The 18532-nt window shown below is 48.6% G+C and overlaps 1 protein-coding gene and 2 non-coding genes across 3 annotated transcripts in view; 1 reads left to right on the top strand and 2 right to left on the bottom strand.

Annotated features, from left to right (window-relative positions):
- The window catches only part of LOC119100553 (DNA (cytosine-5)-methyltransferase 1), a 33593-nt gene extending 21263 nt beyond the window's left edge, over positions 1–12330 (bottom strand). The window contains exons 1-2 of the mRNA XM_037223635.1: positions 12319–12330; positions 11611–11754 (exon numbers count right to left, since the gene is read on the bottom strand). Coding sequence (XP_037079530.1) covers positions 11611–11754; positions 12319–12330 — 156 coding nt within the window. The remainder of the gene's footprint in view (positions 1–11610; positions 11755–12318) is intronic.
- LOC119101862 (U2 spliceosomal RNA) lies at positions 1131–1323 on the top strand. Its single transcript, XR_005094626.1, has one exon. It is a non-coding gene; the product is annotated as a U2 spliceosomal RNA (small nuclear RNA).
- Positions 12331–17763: 5433 nt separating the features above from the next.
- Positions 17764–17956, bottom strand: LOC119101861 (U2 spliceosomal RNA). The gene has a single exon (XR_005094625.1). It is a non-coding gene; the product is annotated as a U2 spliceosomal RNA (small nuclear RNA).
- Between the last annotated feature and the right edge of the window lie 576 nt (positions 17957–18532).

The raw sequence follows: 18532 nt of genomic DNA, 5'->3' as shown, positions 1-18532 counted from the left end.
GCACCGGATGAACCATGGAGCATGGATGTGAATGGATCGGCTACGCTTGTGAATACGCGCTGGGGCGACGCCCACGCACCATCAGCCAACGAACCAGGTCGCTGTGGTCGAGGCGGCCGACCTTCCTGCGCTGCCCCACGGCCACACGGGCAGGTTTGTGGTGAAACGGGGCTCCTCTCCCCACCGTGTAGCGCCCGCAACGGAGCAGCGCGCACGCCAGCGAGCAGGCCGGCATCGCTAGGCGAGCCACTGCAGTCGCCGGAGTCGACGAGGGCGAACTCAGGCGCCACGGCAAACACTCGGACGCCATGTTGCGCCTGCCAGCACGAGTAGTCGCCTGGTCGGCATGTTTTCGTGGTTGCATGTGGGTCTCCGCCGCGCCTGCTCTCCTTCCCCGGCGGTCTGCGCCGCTCGCCGTGTCGTCCCCGTCCGCTCAGAGAGAGCCGCCGCTGTGGCCAGCGGCGCCGGTTGTCCTTGGCGCTCCGTCGGCGCGGCTGTCGGGGGCGGCCGGCTGCTCGCCGTAACGACAGGTGTGTATCGAGCGGCGCCGCGTGCCCGACTGACGGCACCGCCGCCAGCGGCGGTGGCGCAGCCGCTCACCGCGACATCTATCGCCGAGCCAGCGAAGCCCGCACCGCTCGCCGGACGATCTTACGGGACGAGGACGACGGCGGACAGCGGTGGCTTTGCTCGTCGATACCGAGGAGCTCGTACCAAGTAGATCAAAAGCCGTTCTTCAGGTGATAGCCGAGAAGGGGAGGTGTCGGGGGAGGTGCGGCCCGTCCCGGAGAGCCGTCAGAGAGCATGCGTATGCGGGGAGGGCGTCGGTGGTCGGCCGCGCCTGTCCACCGCCGTACGGTCGGTGTGCGAGGCGCCCGTCCCAGGGCTCCGGACACGGCGCGGCCGTCGACCACCCCAGACCCGATAATTTTGATTATATGCCCACATGCTTCAAGATATTTTTATGGACCTGTGTCGAAACGGAGAGAAAATCTGCGTTACGACAGCCTGGCTCTCCGTCCACTTTGATGACCGAATGCATTTGCTCCCACATCATTTTCAAATTTTCAGATCTCGGATGTTGGGTGTGTCTGAATGAACTTAAATGTATCAAAAATTTTTGATTTGTTATCGCTTCTCGGCCTTTTGGCTAAGATCAAAGTGTAGTATCTGTTCTTATCAGCTTAATATCTGATACGTCCCCTACATGGGGACCAGAATATTAAACTGATTTTTGAACTTTGGCGGGGTTTCTGGAGCTTGCTCCTGCCCTGCCGCGGGTTGGCCTGGCATTGCACTACAGCCAGGATCGGCCCACTTAAAATCCATCTGAAAATAAATATTACACTTGATGCTAATTTGTTTACTTTCATCCAGCCACTTCTGCTATATAGGTGTTGACACCCACTCGAAGCATGAGGGAGGGAGGGGGGGGGGGTACCCCAACCTGCTTCTCCCTTCTCCAAGTAACCTCTAAACGTTCTGGTGTAACGACGTTCAGAATTCAACTCTCCGCCGGGCCTTGAGAGAAAAAGACATCTTCAATCTCGTCAAATCTTGAAGAATACACAGCAAAAGTTTGATCTTAGGTCACGTATGACGTCATCAAGGTCACGAAAGGTAAAAAGGTCGTTCTGATAGATGCAGCTAAAACACATGTCAACACGTCAAGACAGATATTGAGGGTATAGAGGTAAGCGTTAAGACTGTGGGGAGTCATTCCAGCAATTTATTAAACCACAAGAGACAGGTAAGGTCAGGTCAGGTCATCGCTCAAAACTGGTATACCGGTAGTCTGCGAGAACGACACTTTTTCATTTCTTTACATTAAGTTTCTGCTACATTGTAAACTATCCTAGACACAAAAATACATTTAAGGCTGACCTTAGGGTCAGCTGAGGTCAATTTGGGTCAAATCTACGCGCCATCGGAATTGAAAAAAGAACTTTAAGTGCGAACCAGCGCGAGGCTACGTGACTGGCGCAATACTTTTCCGTGGTCACAAATAGTGTGTTGTAAATCTACAAATGCCCAAGATCGCATAGTTGTTTTATACATGATGTATAGTTACTTCTACGTTTTGCAACGTTTTTTTGTAACAAGCTGAGAACAGACATGCTGGTACGTAATATAATTCGTCACCAGCTTTACAAACACGATATAGAGGTGGTCACACGCATCGCACTTGCTGGTCTAACCTCTCCATCGCTGACAGGGGCCTTACGGGACGGATGCCTTCATTGGGAATCATGTGGGATGCATTGGCGGCGTGGCAGGGTCTCGAACCTAAGGCCGACAGGTACAGAGCCGAGCGTCCTAACCACAACCATACCATCACCGACCCTCCCGCTATGCCAACACACACACATTGCCGACCCGCAAACGGCCAGCAATGGCTGGCGGCGGAGGGCGGGGGGGGGGGGGGGAAGCTACCTTGATGATCTTACCACATATGGTAACCGGCGTAGAAACAGAAGGAAAAACACGTGCATTTGTCATCAACATAGATGGACTGCCGTGGGATGCCCGCGCAGGGACAGGTGATTGAATCAAGCCCCATCGAAGATGACGCTGGGATGACATTGATCGGACAAGACGCTGTTTGCATTGTAGTATAGGGCAATCATAGTAAGGAATAACAGTATCAAGACACGCTCGGCTACATTAGACAACGAATCCTTCAAGGCGCTGATGAGGGGTAGATATCGTTTGACCACTGGTCGACCATCCGGTACCACAGCACGGGGATTTACGACGAAACAGGGCAGGTCGTAATTACGTGCTGAAAAAGGTCGCGAGCGGGCCGGTAATCACCAGGCGATTACGTCGAGGGGATTAGCAGTGGGGTGATGACGGCAAAGCGTAGCGGGCTGAACGGCACGAGTGGAACCCGCCCAATAGAGGGAGGTCGTTTGAGCAATGACATCACCTTAAACTATCAACGGCTGCTAGCAAAGTTTGGAAAGTTTCAGTGAAAATTACTGAAAACGATGCGCATGGCAAGGATTCCTCCAAATGCAAGGACGTTTTCAGTGTTTGCAACATTGATGTCCGTCTCAGATGCAATGCAGTCCAGCCAAGCAGAATACCTCCGGAACAGCCAATTTTCATCCCAAGTCATATGCATGACACCCTAGAACACAACACACTTTGTAAAGTATTACCTCATGCATCCCGCTCCGTACAATATGTCCCCAATTTTGACAGCGAAACGAAATCTGCGTGAAAAAATTATTTTGCGTTCGGGTGGACGTCCGTCAAGATAGCGTCGCATTCGTATTCAACTTCATTGTCGAGTTCAGATTTTCGAAAGTACCTTCCCTAGGTAAAATCAGTGAGTTCTTCACGAATTTGCAGCCCTCTTTTCTCTAAGTCACTTCATGTGACCTCAGGAGGTCAATGAATGGTCACAACATGGGCATCCCGCCATTCCGTTACTTGTCGAAGAAATCCAATAAAATGGGCATCATGTTGATGACTGTGATGTATATTTCCATCAGATGTTCGTGCTCGAGATGCTCGTGATATCCACTTTCATCGCATCCAAAAAACTTCTTTCGAGGTCAAATGTCAATGTCACAAAATAAAGCATGATGTCGTGCATTTTGTCGTACAAAAATGCAGAAAAAGCATATTATATTGAAGCTCGCGACGCCCATTTCCGTCACACTTGCAAAACTACCTCTGAAGATATACGGCTAAGGTCAACAATAAAACACAAAACGCACCCTGACATTTCTTGATTTACTTAAGAAATGAAGCATTTTCCAGGCATACTGATGATTGTAAGGTCGCTTTCGTCGCATTTAAACTAAAACTTACTCCTAAGGTTGAAAGTCAAGGTCACGTAAAACGCAGTACCATGGAGTTTATTCGTTTACTTGAAAACACAAAAATCCCGTCATATTGATGGCTATGAAGTCTACTTTCGATACACCTGAAGAAAACAACTCTCAAGGTAAAATATCAAGGTCACATAAAAGCCAGTACCTTGATAGATGGTTCTTTATAGTACGACAACAGTAGCCACCTTGAACATCGATATAATACTTTACCTATGATAATCATTGAGTAAACAAAATTCCCGGGTATCACGTTTTTCGAGACATTGACCTTTGAAGTTGAGCCAGTTTTTCCGAGTGTCTCAAAAGCGGACATTACGAGCATCAATGACTTGATTTTTGTCATTTCTTAAGAATCGGAAGAAATGCTGCGGTACCGCGTTTTGGTGACCTTGATCTTTCCCCCAGTTAGTTTACTTAAGTGCGACTGAAGCAGACACTACGAGCACCAATATGATACCCATTTTGTGGTATCTTAGTAAACGTGTGGTATCTTGGTAAAGTAAACGAATATACGCGTCGGCACTGGGCCTTGACCACTGACCTTGATAAATATTATCTCTAAATGTGAGGGAAGCGGACATGCTGAGAATCGGAATGATATCTTTCTTGTGATATTCATCAAGCTAGAGTTATGAAGTTAACTAAATGCTAGAGCACCGCACTTTTTCCGACCCTGATCTCCGACCTTCAGGGAAATTTTTTTCGAAGTATGACGCAAGCGGAAATCCTGAGCGTCTGATACCGTACCTGTGGTATCTATGCGGTACTTGTAGTATTTAAAAGTAAACAAAACTTGTCTGCGTGACGCGTCTTTGTAACATTGACCTTTGACCTTGAGTTAGCTTATATATGTGTGACGAAAGCAGACATCACTACCATCAATATGATATGACTTTTTACCTTTATAAAGTAAACGAATCAATGACTGGGTACCGACTTTTTGTGAACATGACCGTGGACATGGAGAGTTTGTTTTCCGGGCGTAAGTAAAGCAGACGTTCAGAACACTAATATGGCACGCCTTTTGTCACATTTCTTAAATAAACGAATACATTCCAGGGTACCACGTTTTGCATGGCTTGACCACGACCTTGAGTTAGTTTTTCCAAACATGACGAAAGCAAATATCGCGACCAACAATACGAGGTTTTTGCTGTATTTTTGTGCGTAAACTAATGCATGATAAAACATAGAGTTTGTGAGCTTGGCCTTTGATCATACGTAAGTTTTTGCTTGCGTGAGAAAAACAGACGTCAAAAACATCAATATCACAATCATTTAACTGTGTTTCTTTTAAATGAATGAATGCTAAGCTGACGCTTTTTGTGTGGCTTTGAACCTCGATCTTTATATTTGTACTCGCTGTAACGAAAGTGGACACACGGGCATCACTATGATATCCATTTTATTTCATTTACTTGGTCGACGAATCAACTTTAGTGTTCTGCATCTGGTGACACTTTAACCTTTGACGTTGAGCTAGTTTCTGGAGGTGGACGAACTCAGACATCGCGAGCACCACTTTCATACCTCTTTAGTGGCGTTGATTTGGTAAATGATCAAATGCTACGGTAGCACGCTTTGTGACTTTGACCCTTGACCTTGAAATTTTGTTTCTGCGTATGTGACCAAAGAGGACGCCACGATTATTACTGTGCACTATTTTTGCCGCACTCTTACAGGGGCAAAAATGTAATGGCATCCAATTCTATGAACCCTAACCGATGATCTAGAGGGTAAGTCTTTTTAGATGTGACCAAAGTAGACATCCCCAGGCTCGATATCATTTTGTTGGATTTCTTCGGAAAGCAAAGGAACGGCACGGCACCTAAGTTTAACCGTTCATTGACCAGTACAGGTCAAACTAATTAACTTAGGGAAAAGAGGATTGCACGTTTACCGTTTGCGCTGCTACCGTTTCGACGGTAGCGGCGCCAGCCTTCGCGAATTATTTGTTTGGTCCAAAGTAGAACTACCGTGTAAACGAACAGCAGCGCGCTGTTTCGCAGGACGCGGTATATGCTGTGTGCCCGAACCGCGTGCTATGTAGCGTCGATTTCTGAAACACCATTGTTGATTAGCATGTCGTACTTGCATTCATCTCAGACCCGTTATCAAAACGAATATCTGATTCAGTGGAAGTTGGATTCGGGCGTGCGCAGCGTCGTGCGGCGGCGGTCCAGGTGGCATGCCGATATCTGAACAGGCGGGCGTGCGCGGCGCCGTGCGGCGGCGGTCTAGGTGGTATGCCGATATCTGAACAGGCGGACGTCCGCGGCGCCGTGCGGCGGCAGTCCAGGTGGCATGCCGATATCTGAACAGGCGGGCGTGCGCGGCGCCGGGAGGCGGCAGTCCAGGTGGCATGCCGATATCTGAACAGGCGGGCGTGCGCGGCACCGGGCCTCGGTGCGGCAGCAGGGCACGTGGTGTGCCAGTCCCCGGCAGGCGGGCGTTGGAACGCAAAAAGACAGAGGCGCGCAGGTTCCATTGAAGAAAAAAATGTTTGCACATCAGATGAATACGCACAACTACCGTGGCGTTGATGTGTGGGCACCGGGGGTGACGGGTGAGGTGCCCTTCACGACAGCCTGTGCGGCTGTCGTGAAGCGTAATGACGGTGGTCTTTTCCTCATCATTCTATCTTCTCTACTTTGCTATTGGAAACGTCCTTGCGCGTGGCGTAGCACGTTTCGCGGCGACGGCAACCAGATTACATCCAGCGATTTTCGCGTGGTTCGGAGTCCAGCACAGTAGACCCCACATGACCATCGTAGTCGGTACGTCCGTAAGCCCAAATCATCGTCATCGGAATCGACCACAGTGGCGCGGTCTTTCCGGCCTGGGGCAGGTAGTCGGGTCGCACAATTTGCAGCCAACGGCTGTATCTGTTTGGAACCTCCGTGTATGCGTTGTGTACTTCTAATGCGATCAGATACGGTGCAAGGCTGCTTGTCTAGCAACACATGGATTCATATTCTGCTTCTGAACCTGCGCCAAAGACACGTCGACGACTGGTGATACCAGGCGCCTTCGGAAGGGTTGGCAGGCAACGTGGTCGCCTCATACCCGGAAGACTCGGACCGCTATCACACAAAGGACGTCACAAACGCGCATACAGAACGACGCGGCGCCTCGCAATCGCCCTGAAAAACGCTGAATGCACGGCGCGACACCACATCACTACGTTTTGAGTGATTCGGAAACAGCGTCAATCTGCAAGCTTACCGTATGCCCAGCGACTTCCTTCGGGATGCCGGGGGTGATTCGTTGATTTTGATAAGCAATCTGACTGATATGTGCGAAGGGCAACAGTGACCTGCAGCGATAATTCGTAACGTAGTGTTACAAACCACGTGCCAAGTGCCTTTTTACAGACTCTGAGCCAGCATCGTATTTAAAACAGTCATAATTCAAGCTGAAGCGTATCAGACCACGATACAATAATAAAGGTGTTTTTCTGCTGGCCCGTAAGATGCTTGTGCAAGACGTGTTAAAGTGTTTATTGATTCTAAGTGGTTTTCCGTGCTAGTTTTGACATGTTGCCATTACGTCGCACGACTATCGAGCTAAATCCCGAGAAAACGCCCACTCGGCTCGGGTTGGGAGACTGTCTGTGCTGCCGATTGCGTAAATTGCGCACAGCTCCGACGCCCACGTAAGCGGACAGCGCCTTTCGATCGACAACTGGAGTCATTGTGCGCACTCCAGCCCTCATACGCGTTACAGCCGTCTGGGGCTGTTCCTCCACAGCTGTTGCTTTAAATGCAGGCGATCACATGCCAAAATTGTTGGTAAACAGAGATCGGTCAATGGATTTGAGAAATGTGGCTCAACGTCATTAAACTTGGTGACAAATAATGGCGGGCTTAGAACACGTCCTTGTCGTATTGCACCAACCTGTAAATAAAAATATGAGAAGTGATGACCAGCCTTTACGGGAAAGAGGTCTAACAGAAAGTTCTGGAATGAAGATAATATATATATATATATATATATATATATATATAGGATCACGAATCCCATGTTTAGAAGGTTTGACCAGAATGTGATCACACCATATTGAATCAAAAACTCTCTGAGCGTCAACATAGGTTTCTACCATATGCTGTTGTTTAAGGGTGGGGCTACATTGGCGTAAAGTGTCGGATTCGCCGTGCTATGATGCTTCCTAAAGCGCATTGGACATCATTTCGCATGCCTTCCTCAAGGAAACGCGACGACAGCATCATGTTTCCCATCTTGTCTATCAACTTACATAGTGACGAGGTGAAAGTGGAGGGTCTATGACCTGAGCCATTCTTGCTTGGTTTAAGAAGAGGCACAATCGTGGTATTCCACCAGGCTGCCGGGAATCCAGCTCGGTTCAACAATAGCTTAGAAGCGAATAGCAGGCCATCAAGCGGACGACGAGAGGCGTTTGAGCATCTCGTGGATATCATCAGTCTTTCATATGTTCCGCAAAGTAACCATGGTGGCCTCAAATTATCCGTAGTACATGGCAGATTGATTTGAGCAAAATGAAATGGCCACTCTGACGTAAAATTTTCAGGAACTGGATTTTTTCACTGTTACACTGCGTCAGACGTTCTGTAGCAACGGTGGCCTCAAGTTTATCTATATTGAATGGCAATCACCCAGTTGGGGCTTGATTTCTCTGAAAGCGTGAAGGTGTTGGTCGAACATGTGCTGCCACGTATTGCGGACGTATTTGGAAATGGCTGACTTTAGATTTCGAGCGGGTACATACATTGGTAATGGGTTTCTCTCACACGCCGCAGCTTTCGCTGCGGCGTCGGCTTTTTCATTCCCCATCATTCCTATGTGGCTGGGGATCCACATAAATGTGATACGACACGACGTGCTGTCCAGCCATTCCAATTCCTCCTAAATTGAGCGAGTCAAAAATGAGTGGTCACGCGACATCGCCGTCGGATCTAATGATAAAAGTGCACTACGCGAGTCGGTCAAAATGACTATATCCCTTCCAGGACGACAAGCAACGTACTGAAGCGCTGCTAAAATGGTAAACTGTTCTGAGGAAAAAACTGAAAGGTGCTGCGGGAGGCATAGACCTACGGTATGGTCACCGCAAACAAATGCGCAACCCGTTCCTGTTGAGCCCTTGGACCCATCGGTAAATATTTGTAATGAGTTCGCGTATTGTGAGATCTGTTCCAACGAAGACGTGAGGAACTCTCGTGGTGAAGTGCCATTTTTATGATACTGACAAAGTTCCAAATCATGCTTAATACTCAGACGTCTCCACGGAGCTGGGTCCCGAAGAGTGTGCGGGATAATGTCATCCAGCGTAATATCCGCCTCGTCCAGGCAGTCCCGGACGCGGAGGCACATCGGCCGCGCTGACGTGGGCCGCCCCCTCAAGAAAAAACGGATCAACGTCTGAGAGAAGATGAACTTAAAGGCTGGGTGATCCGGAAATTGTGAAACCTTTGTAGCGTCATTCAAAGTAAGCCGTTGTCTCCTATGAGGCAAGGGCGGTTCATTCGCTTCCACCAGCAAGTTTCTTGTTCGGGTCGTACGAAACGCCCCAGTGGCTATACGAACGCATGTGTGTTGGATTGTGTCCAAAACCTGCTTTGAAGATGTAGGAGCATTATCGTAGACAGGACTAGCATAATCGATGACTGATCGAATTAGGGCCCCATACAGGTTCAACAGGGTGCTTCTATCGGCTCCAAAGGTCATACGACACATTTCTTTCATGAGGTTCATACGCTTGAGACACTTGGTCTTAACCATCTTAAAGTGTTGCTTGAACGTGAGCCGACGGTCAAACGTGAGGCCCAGGAAACAGATGTCGTTACAAACTGGGATAGTGGCATTACACAGTCGCAACTCCGGGTCTCTACAGCCTCTAATCCGTGAGCAGAAGTGCACGCACTTAGTCTCAGTGGCCGAAAATTTGAAGCCATTCTTAAGACTCCACTCAGTTAGTCGAATCAGGCATAACTGAAGCTGCCTCTCAGCAGACGTCGTTGTGGATGCCGCACACCAGATGGCAAAGTCGTCCACAAACAGTGACCGACTGATGGTAGGTGGCAAACAGTCGGCGATATCATCAATCATCAGCGCAAACAGGGTTACGCTAAGGACGCTCCCTTGAGGAACACCGTTCTCTTGTTCATAGCGATCAGATAGCATGCCACCCACTCGGACGCGGAAGAATCGACGACGTAAAAAGTTTTCAGTGAAGAGTGCCATGTGACCTCGGAGTCCACACTTGTGTACTTTGCTTAGAATGCCATAGCGCCAGGTGGTATCATAAGCCCGCTCAATGTCAAAGAAGACTGCTATCGTGTGGCGTCTTTGTTGAAAAGAAGGTAGTATAGCTGTGCCTAAGATCGTTAAGTAGTCAACAGTGCATCGGTTCTTCCGAAACCCGCATTGCACTTAGGAAAGACAACCGTGGGTGTCAAGGTACCACATGAGACGATCATTCACCATCCTCTCTAACACTTTGCATAGGGATGAAGTCAGCGAAATTGGGCGGTAGTGCAGTGGGTCGGAACCATCCTTTCTGGGCTTCTGTATCGGGACTATAATGGCTTCCCGCCACGACTCTGGGAAGTCATCTTGCAACCATATGTAGTTGAAAAGTTCAAGTAAGGCATGGAGGGACTCCTTCTTTAGGTGATTCAACCTATCATTGTGGACTTTATCCAATCCAGGCGACACACTCTTAGCTCTCTTAAGAGCAGTGCAGAGCTCCATGACAGTGAACGGTTGGTTGTACTCATAAATCTCTGAGTCAGGAATTCTAAAATTGATTGCCGTCTTCTCACATTGTTCCTTGTAACGAATAAAGCATGGGTCGTCTGTTCCATGTCGGCACCTTTCTGCAAATGCGAGACCTATTTTGCTGGAAACTTCCTGTGTGTTCAATATCGTGATTCCCGCCACTTTCATCACCGGAACTGCAGTGGAGACGCTCCTACCGGAAATGCGACTAACTCGCTGCCACACTGCACTCAGTGGGGTGTGACGATTTAAACCATTTACATATTTCCTCCACGATGTACGCTTTGCCTCACGTATTGTGCGTTTCGCAAATACTCTGGCCTTTTTAAAAGCGATGAGGTTGTTGGTCGTTGCAGAACGCTTAAAAACCCTGAACGCCCGCTTCCGCTTAAGAATTGCCGCCTTGCATTCCTCTGACCACCAGGGAACAGGGATCCTGCGCGGCTCAGGTGATGTCAAGGGAATGCAAGACCTTGCAGTGTCGACAGTTGTGGATATCACTTGTTGTGCAAGAGACGTTGCATGGTCGTCCTCGGTCGGCTGCACTCTAATAAGGCACTCGTCAGTAAACTTTTGCCAGTTAGCACGTCGAAGGTTCCAGCAGGAAGGCCTCCTGCCTGGGTGTCCAGCATTCATCCCAAGCCATATTGGGAAATGGTCGCTCCCATATGTAGTGTTCTCAAAGGACCAAGACAACCGACAGAAACTCGCCAAGTTCGTGACAGTCAGAGTAATGAACCGCTGTACCGCCGTGAACACTGGAGCGACCCAGTTGTAGCCGTTGCTCATTAGAGCGAATCACCTCACTTCGTCATGCCTATGTACGTATATGGTGCGAATGCCTACCACCACTGTCCCCCCCCCCCCCCCCCACATTAATAACCATGTGCAGTGTTTGAGTGTCGTTTTTCGGCAGCATCTAGTGGAACACCGTTTGTGACGCCACCACGGCCATCATCTACCGTTTTCCGAGCGTGACGCCGGCCAGCCGGATGAGGGCGCGTACACAGGCGGTGGTGAGCAGCTGCGCCTCCTCGTCACCGCCAGCCAGGTCGAAGCTCTGCACCTGGTCCACCACGAACTGGGCGTGGCGCAGCAAGCAGTCCTCCGTGCAGGCGTCCGTACCCAGGCCAGACGGCGGCACTGTAATCTGTGGAACGGAGCACAGAGAGCCATGGGAGAGGCGGGGATATGGTGACGTCAGGATTCGGGCCCTACGGTCACGGTCTGACCCGAGACCTCAGTGCAATTGTTGGGGACGATCGGATCGTCAGACAAGGCGACCAATCATGCTTCAGGTCACCAAACAGCCAACGGTTACGCCGCAGAAGCAGTCGCCGTAAAAGTCAGGCACTTGCTCATCGCGAGCAAAGGAAGGAAGACGGATCAGCGGTACACACCAGCTAGGTGACGCACCGTATTTAATACACTGCCGCCAACAGTCTGACCTAAGGCATGCACCGCTGCGAAAGGAAGCAGGGCGGCGCAGGTCAACACGCAGCCAGTGCTGCATCGCTGGCGCAAGCCTGGCAAGAGCAGCTGATGGGGCGACACGGGGAGAGGCACGCGGCAGCGTGCGGAGGAGCTGGGAGGCGCCACCGTCGCGCCCGCGTGGGGGCGCTGGCGGTCGAAGCCTATCGGCCCGTACAGCTCTGAGAACTACATGCGTAGCGAAGCGAGCCTGAGCTTCCTTTTTATTCCTTACGCATCGCACCGGATGTAGCATGGAGCATGGATGTGAATGGATCGGCTACGCTTGTGAATACGCGCTGGGGCGACGCCCACGTATCATCAGCCAACGACCCAGACCGCTGTGGTTGAGGCAGCCGACCTTCCTGCGCTGCCCCACGGCCACACGGGCGGGTTCGTGGTGAAACGGGGCTCCGCTCCCCTCCGTGTAGCGCCCGCAACGGAGCAGCGTGCACGCCAGCGAGCAGGCCGGCATCGCCAGGCGAGCCTCTGCAGTCGCCGGAATCGACGAGGGACAACTCAGGCGCCACGGCAAACATTCGGACGCTATGTTGCGCCTGCCAGCACGAGTAGTCGCCTGGTCGGCATGTTTCCGTGGTTGCATGTCTCCGCCGCGTCTGCGCTCCTTCCCCGGCGGTCTGCGCCGCTCGCCGTGTCGTCCCCGTCCGCTCAGAGAGAGCCGCGCATTTGAGAGAGAGCCCGCATCATTTTGTTGGATTTCTTCGGAAAGCAAAGGAACGACACGGTACCTAAGTTTAACCGTTCGTTGACCAGTAGAGGTCAAACTAATTAACTTAGGGAAAAGAGGATTGCAGATCCGTGAATAACTCAGTGTGTTTGGCCAAGGGAAACTGCATTAGGAAACACTAACTGGGGCAGTTAATTCGAATACCAATACGTTAACTTGACGGACATCTCGGGTGCGGGGGTAATTTGACCCCCGTAGGCTTCTCAGCCCTAAGGCATACAAAATTAGATGTAATTTGTACGATCGCTGACATATGGTAGATCAAAGTCAGACCCAGGATGCCAGATAGAGCAGTTTGTACGGTATCGTTCCGACTGAAACAGCAACTCTGACATCGACATCTCTGTGGCCGTTTCTTAAGCAACGAAACCAATTAATTTATCATTACGGCAAATAACATTGACCTAGGGTTATGTGAAGATCAGACCGAGCTCAAACATCGCCTGTTTTTACTGGAGTGTTCGCCTTATTTCGTATTCATTAGTTTTTCATGCAGATTTCGAAACACACTGAGTTATTCACGGATCTGCAATCCTCTTTTCCCTAAGTTAATTAGTTTGACCTCTACTGGTCAATGAACGGTTAAACTTAGGTACCGTGTCGTTCCTTTGCTTTCCGAAGAAATCCAACAAAATGATATCGAGCCCGGTGATGTCTATTTTGGTCACATCTAAAAAGACTCACCCTCTAGATCATTGGTTAAGGTTCATAGCATTGGATGCCATTACATTTTTGCCCCTGTAAGAGTGCGACAAAAATGGTGCACAGTAATAATCGTGGCGTCCTCTTTGGTCACATACGCAGAAACAAAATTTTAAGGTCAAAGGTAAAAGTCACAAAGCGTGCTACCGTAGCATTTAATCATTTACCAAATCAACGCCACTAAAGAGGTATGAAAGTGGTGCTCGCGATGTCTGAGTTCGTCCACCTCCAGAAACTAGCTCAACGTCAAAGGTTAAAGTGTCACCAGATGCAGAACACTAAAGTTGATTCGTCGACCAAATAAATGAAATAAAATGGATATCATAGTGATGCCCGTGTGTCCACTTTCGTCACAGCGAGTAAAAATATAAAGATCGAGGTTCAAAGCCACACAAAAAGCGTCAGCTTAGCATTCATTCATTTAAAAGAAACACAGTTAAATGATTGTGATATTGATGTTTTTGACGTCTGTTTTTCTCACGCAAGCAAAAACTTACGTATGATCAAAGGCCAAGCTCACAAACTCTATGTTTTATCATGCATTAGTTTACGTATAAAAATACAGCAAAAACCTCGTGTTGTTGGTCGTGATATTTGTTTTCGTCATGTTTGGAAAAACTAACTCAAGGTCGTGGTCAAGCCATGTAAAACGTGGTACCCTGGAAGGTATTCGTTTATTTAAGAAATGTGACAAAAGGCGTGCCATATTAGTGTTCTGAACGTCTGCTTTACTTACGCTCGGAAAACAAACTCTCCATGTCCGCGGTCATGTGCACAAAAAGTCGGTACCCAGTCATTGATTCGTTTACTTTATAAAGGTAAAAAGTCATATCATATTGATGGTAGTGATGTCTGCTTTCGTCACACATATATAAGCTAACTCAAGGTCAAAGGTCAAAGTTACAAAGACGCGTCACCCTGACAAGTTTTGTTTACTTTTAAATACTACAAGTACCGCATAGATACCACAGGTAAGGTATCAGACGCTCAGGATTTCCACTTGCGTCATACTTCGAAAAAAATTCCCTGAAGGTCAGAGATCAGTGTCAGAAAAAGTGCTGTACTCTAGCATTTATTTAACTTCATAACTCTAGCTTGATGAATATCACATGAAAGATATTCCGATTCTCAGCATGTCCGCTTCCCTCACATTTAGAGATAATATTTATCAAGGTCAGTGGTCAAGGCCCAGTGCCGACGCGTATATTCGCTTATTTTACTAAGATACCGCACGTTTAATAAGATACCACAAAATGGGTATCATATTGATGCTCGTAGTGTCTGCTTCAGTCGCACTTAAGTAAACTAACTGGGGGAAAGATCAAGGTCACCAAAACGCGGCACCGCAGCATTTCTTCCGATTCTTAAGAAATGACAAAAATCAAGTCATTGATGCTCGTAATGTCCGCTTTTGAGACACTCGGAAAAACTGGCTCAACTTCAAAGGTCAAGGTCTCGAAAAACGTGATACCCGGGAATTTCGTTTACTCAATAACTGTCATAGGTAGAGTATTGTATTGATGTTCAAGGTGGCTACTGTTGTCGTACTATAAAGAACCATATATCAAGGTACTGGCTTTTATGTGACCTTGATATTTTACCTTGAGAGTTGTTTTCTTCAGGTGTATCGAAAGTAGACTTCACAGCCATCAATATGACGTGATTTTTGTGTTTTCAAATAAACGAATAAACTCCATGGTACTGCGCTTTACGTGACCTTGACTTTCAACCTTAGGAGTAAGTTTTAGTTTAAATGCGACGAAAGCGACCTTACAATCATCAGTATGCCTGGAGAATGTTTCATTTCTTAAGTAAATGAAGAAATGTCAGGGTGCGTTTTTGTGTTTTATTGTTGACCTTAGCCGTATACCTTCAGAGGTAGTTTTGCAAGTGTGACGGAAATGGGCGTCGCGAGCTTCAATATAACATGTTTTTTCTGCATTTTTGTACGACAAAATGCACGACATCATGCTTTATTTTGTGACATTGACATTTGACCTCGAAAGAAGTTTTTGGATGCGATAAAAGTGGATATCACGAGCATCTCGAGCACGAGCATGTGATGAAAATGTACATCACAATCATTAACATGATGCCCATTTTATTGGATTTTTTCGACAAGTAACGGAATGGCAGGGTGCCCATGTTGTGACCATTCATTGACCTGTTGAGGTCACATGAAGTGACTTAGAGAAAAGAGGGCTGCAAATTCGTGAAGAACTCACTGAATTTACCTAGGGAAGGTACTTTCGAAAATCTGAACTCGACAATGAAGTCAAATACGAATGCGACGCTATCTTGACGGACATCCACCCGAACGCAAAATAATTTTTTCACGCAGATTTCGTTTCGCTGTCAAAATTGGGGACATATTGTACGGAGCGGGATGCATGAGGTAATACTTTACAAAGCGTGTTGTGTTCTAGGGTGTCATGCATATGACTTGGGATGAAAATTGGCTGTTCCGGAGGTATTCTGCTTGGCTGGACTGCATTGCATCTGAGACGGACATCAATGTTGCAGACACTGAAAACGTCCTTGCATTTGGGGGAATCCTTGCCATGCGCATCGTTTTCAGTAATTTTCACTGAAACTTTCCAAACTTTGCTAGCAACCGTTGATAGTTTAACTTGATGTCATTGCTCAAACGACCTCTCTCCATTGGGCGGGTTCCACTCGTGCCGTTCAGCCCGCTACGTTTTGCCGTCATCACCCCACTGCTAATCCCCTCGACGTAATCCCCTGGTGATTACCGGCCCACTCGCGACCTTTTTCAGCACGTAATTACGACCTGCCCTGTTTCGTCGTTAATCCCCGTGCCATGATATCGGACAGTGGACCAGTGGTTTAATGATATCTACCACTCATCAGCGCCTTAAAGAACTTCGTTGTCTAATGTAGCCGAGCGTGTCTTGATACTATTACTCCTTACTATGATTGTCCTATACTACGATGCAAACAGCGCCTTGTCCGATCAATGTCATCCCAGCGTCATCTTCGATGGGGCTTGATTCAATCACCTGTCCCTGCGCGGGCATCCCACGGCAGTCCATCTATGTTGATGAAAAATGCATGTACTTTTCTTTCTGTTTCTACGCCGGTTACCATATGTGGTAAGATCATCAAGCTAGCTTCTCCCCCCCCCCCCCCCCGCCCTCCGCCGCCAGCCACTGCTGGCCGTTTGCGGGTCGGCAATGTGTGTGTGTTGGCATAGCGGGAGGGTCGGTGATCGTATAGTTGTGGTTAGGACGCTCGGCTCTGTACCTGTCGGCCTTAGGTTCGAGTCCCTGCCACGCCGTCAATGCATCCCACATGATTTCCAATGGAGGCATCCGTCCCGTAAGGCCCCTGTCAGCGATGGAGAGGTTAGATCAGCAAGTGCGATGCGTGTGACCACCTCTATATCGTGTTTGTGAAGCTGGTGACGAATTATTTTGCGTACCAGCATGCCTGTCCTCAGGTCGTCACAAAAAAACGTTGCAAAACGTGCAAGTAACTATGCATCATGTATAAAACAATTATGCCATCTTGGGCACTTGTAGATTCACAACACACTATTTGTGACCACGGAAAAGTATTGCGCCGGTCACGTAGCCTCGCGCTGGTTGGTTCCTCAAGTTTTTCCCAGTTCCGATGGCTTGTAGATTTGACCCAAATTGACCTCAGCTGACCCTAAGGACAGCCTTAAATGTATTTTTGTGTCTAGGATAGTTAACAATGTAGCAGAAACTTAAGGTATACAAATGAAAAAGTGTCCTTTTCGCAGACTACCGGTATACCAATTTTGAGCGATGACCTGACCTGACCTGACCTGTATCTTGTGGTTTAATAAATTGTTGGAATGACTCCCCACAGACTTAACGCTTACCTCTATACTCTCAATATCTGTCTTGACGTGTTGACATGTGCTTTAACTGCATCTATGAGAACGACCTTTTTACCTTTCGTGACCTCAGATGACGTCATACGTGACCTAAGATCAAACGTTTGCTGTGTGTTCTTCAAGATTTGACGAGATTGAAGATGTCTTTTTCTCTTAAGGCCCGACGGAAGGTTGAATTCTGAACGCCGCTACACCAAAACGTTTAGAAGTTACTTGGAGAAGGGAGAAGCAGGTTGGGGTACCCCCCCCCCCTCCCTCCCTCATGCTTCGAGTGGGTGTCAACACCTATATAGCAGAAGTGCCTGGATTAAAGTAAATACATTTGTATCAAGTGCAGTATTTATTTTCAGATGGATTTTAAGTGGGCCGATCCTGGCTGTAGTGCAATGCCAGGCCAACCCGCGGCAGGGCAGGAGCAAGCTCCAGAAACCCCGCCAAAGTTCAAAAATCAGTTTAATATTCTGGTCCCCATGTAGGGGACGTATCAGATATTAAGCTGATAAGAACAGATACTACACTTTGATCTTAGCCAAAAGGCCGAGAAGCGATAACAAATCAAACATTTTTGATACATTTAAGTTCATTCAGATACACCCAACATCCGAGATCTGAAAATCTCAAAATGATGTGGGAGCAAATGCATTCGGTCATCAAAGTGGGCGGAGAGCCAGGCTGTCGCAACGCAGATTTGCTCTCCGTTTCGACACAGTTCCATAAAATTATCTTGAAGCATGTGGGCATATAATCAAAATTATCGGGTCTGGGGTGGTCGGCGGCCGCGCCGTGTCCGGAGCCCTGGGACGGGCGCCTCGCACACCGACCGTACGGCGGTGGACAGGCGCGGCCGACCACCGACGCCCTCCCCGCCTACGCATGCTCTCTGACGGCTCTCCGGGACGGGCCGCACCTCCCCCGACACCTCCCCTTCTCAGCTATCACCTGAAGAACGGCTTTTGATCTGCTTGGTACGAGCTCCTCGGTATCGACGAGCAAAGCCACCGCTGTCCGCCGTCGTCCTCGTCCCGTAAGATCGTCCGGCGAGCGCTGCGGGCTTCGCTAACTCGGCGATAGATGTCGCGGTGAGCGGCTGCGCCACCGCCGCTGGCGGCGGTGACGTCAGTCCGT

This window comes from Pollicipes pollicipes, unplaced genomic scaffold (assembly GCF_011947565.3).
Source record: "Pollicipes pollicipes isolate AB1234 unplaced genomic scaffold, Ppol_2.1 Scaffold_4881;HRSCAF=5763_pilon_pilon_pilon, whole genome shotgun sequence".
NCBI classification, from domain to species: domain Eukaryota; kingdom Metazoa; phylum Arthropoda; class Thecostraca; order Pollicipedomorpha; family Pollicipedidae; genus Pollicipes; species Pollicipes pollicipes.
Note: the sequence above shows the minus strand (reverse complement) of the source record. Positions and strands in the feature narration are given on the sequence as shown.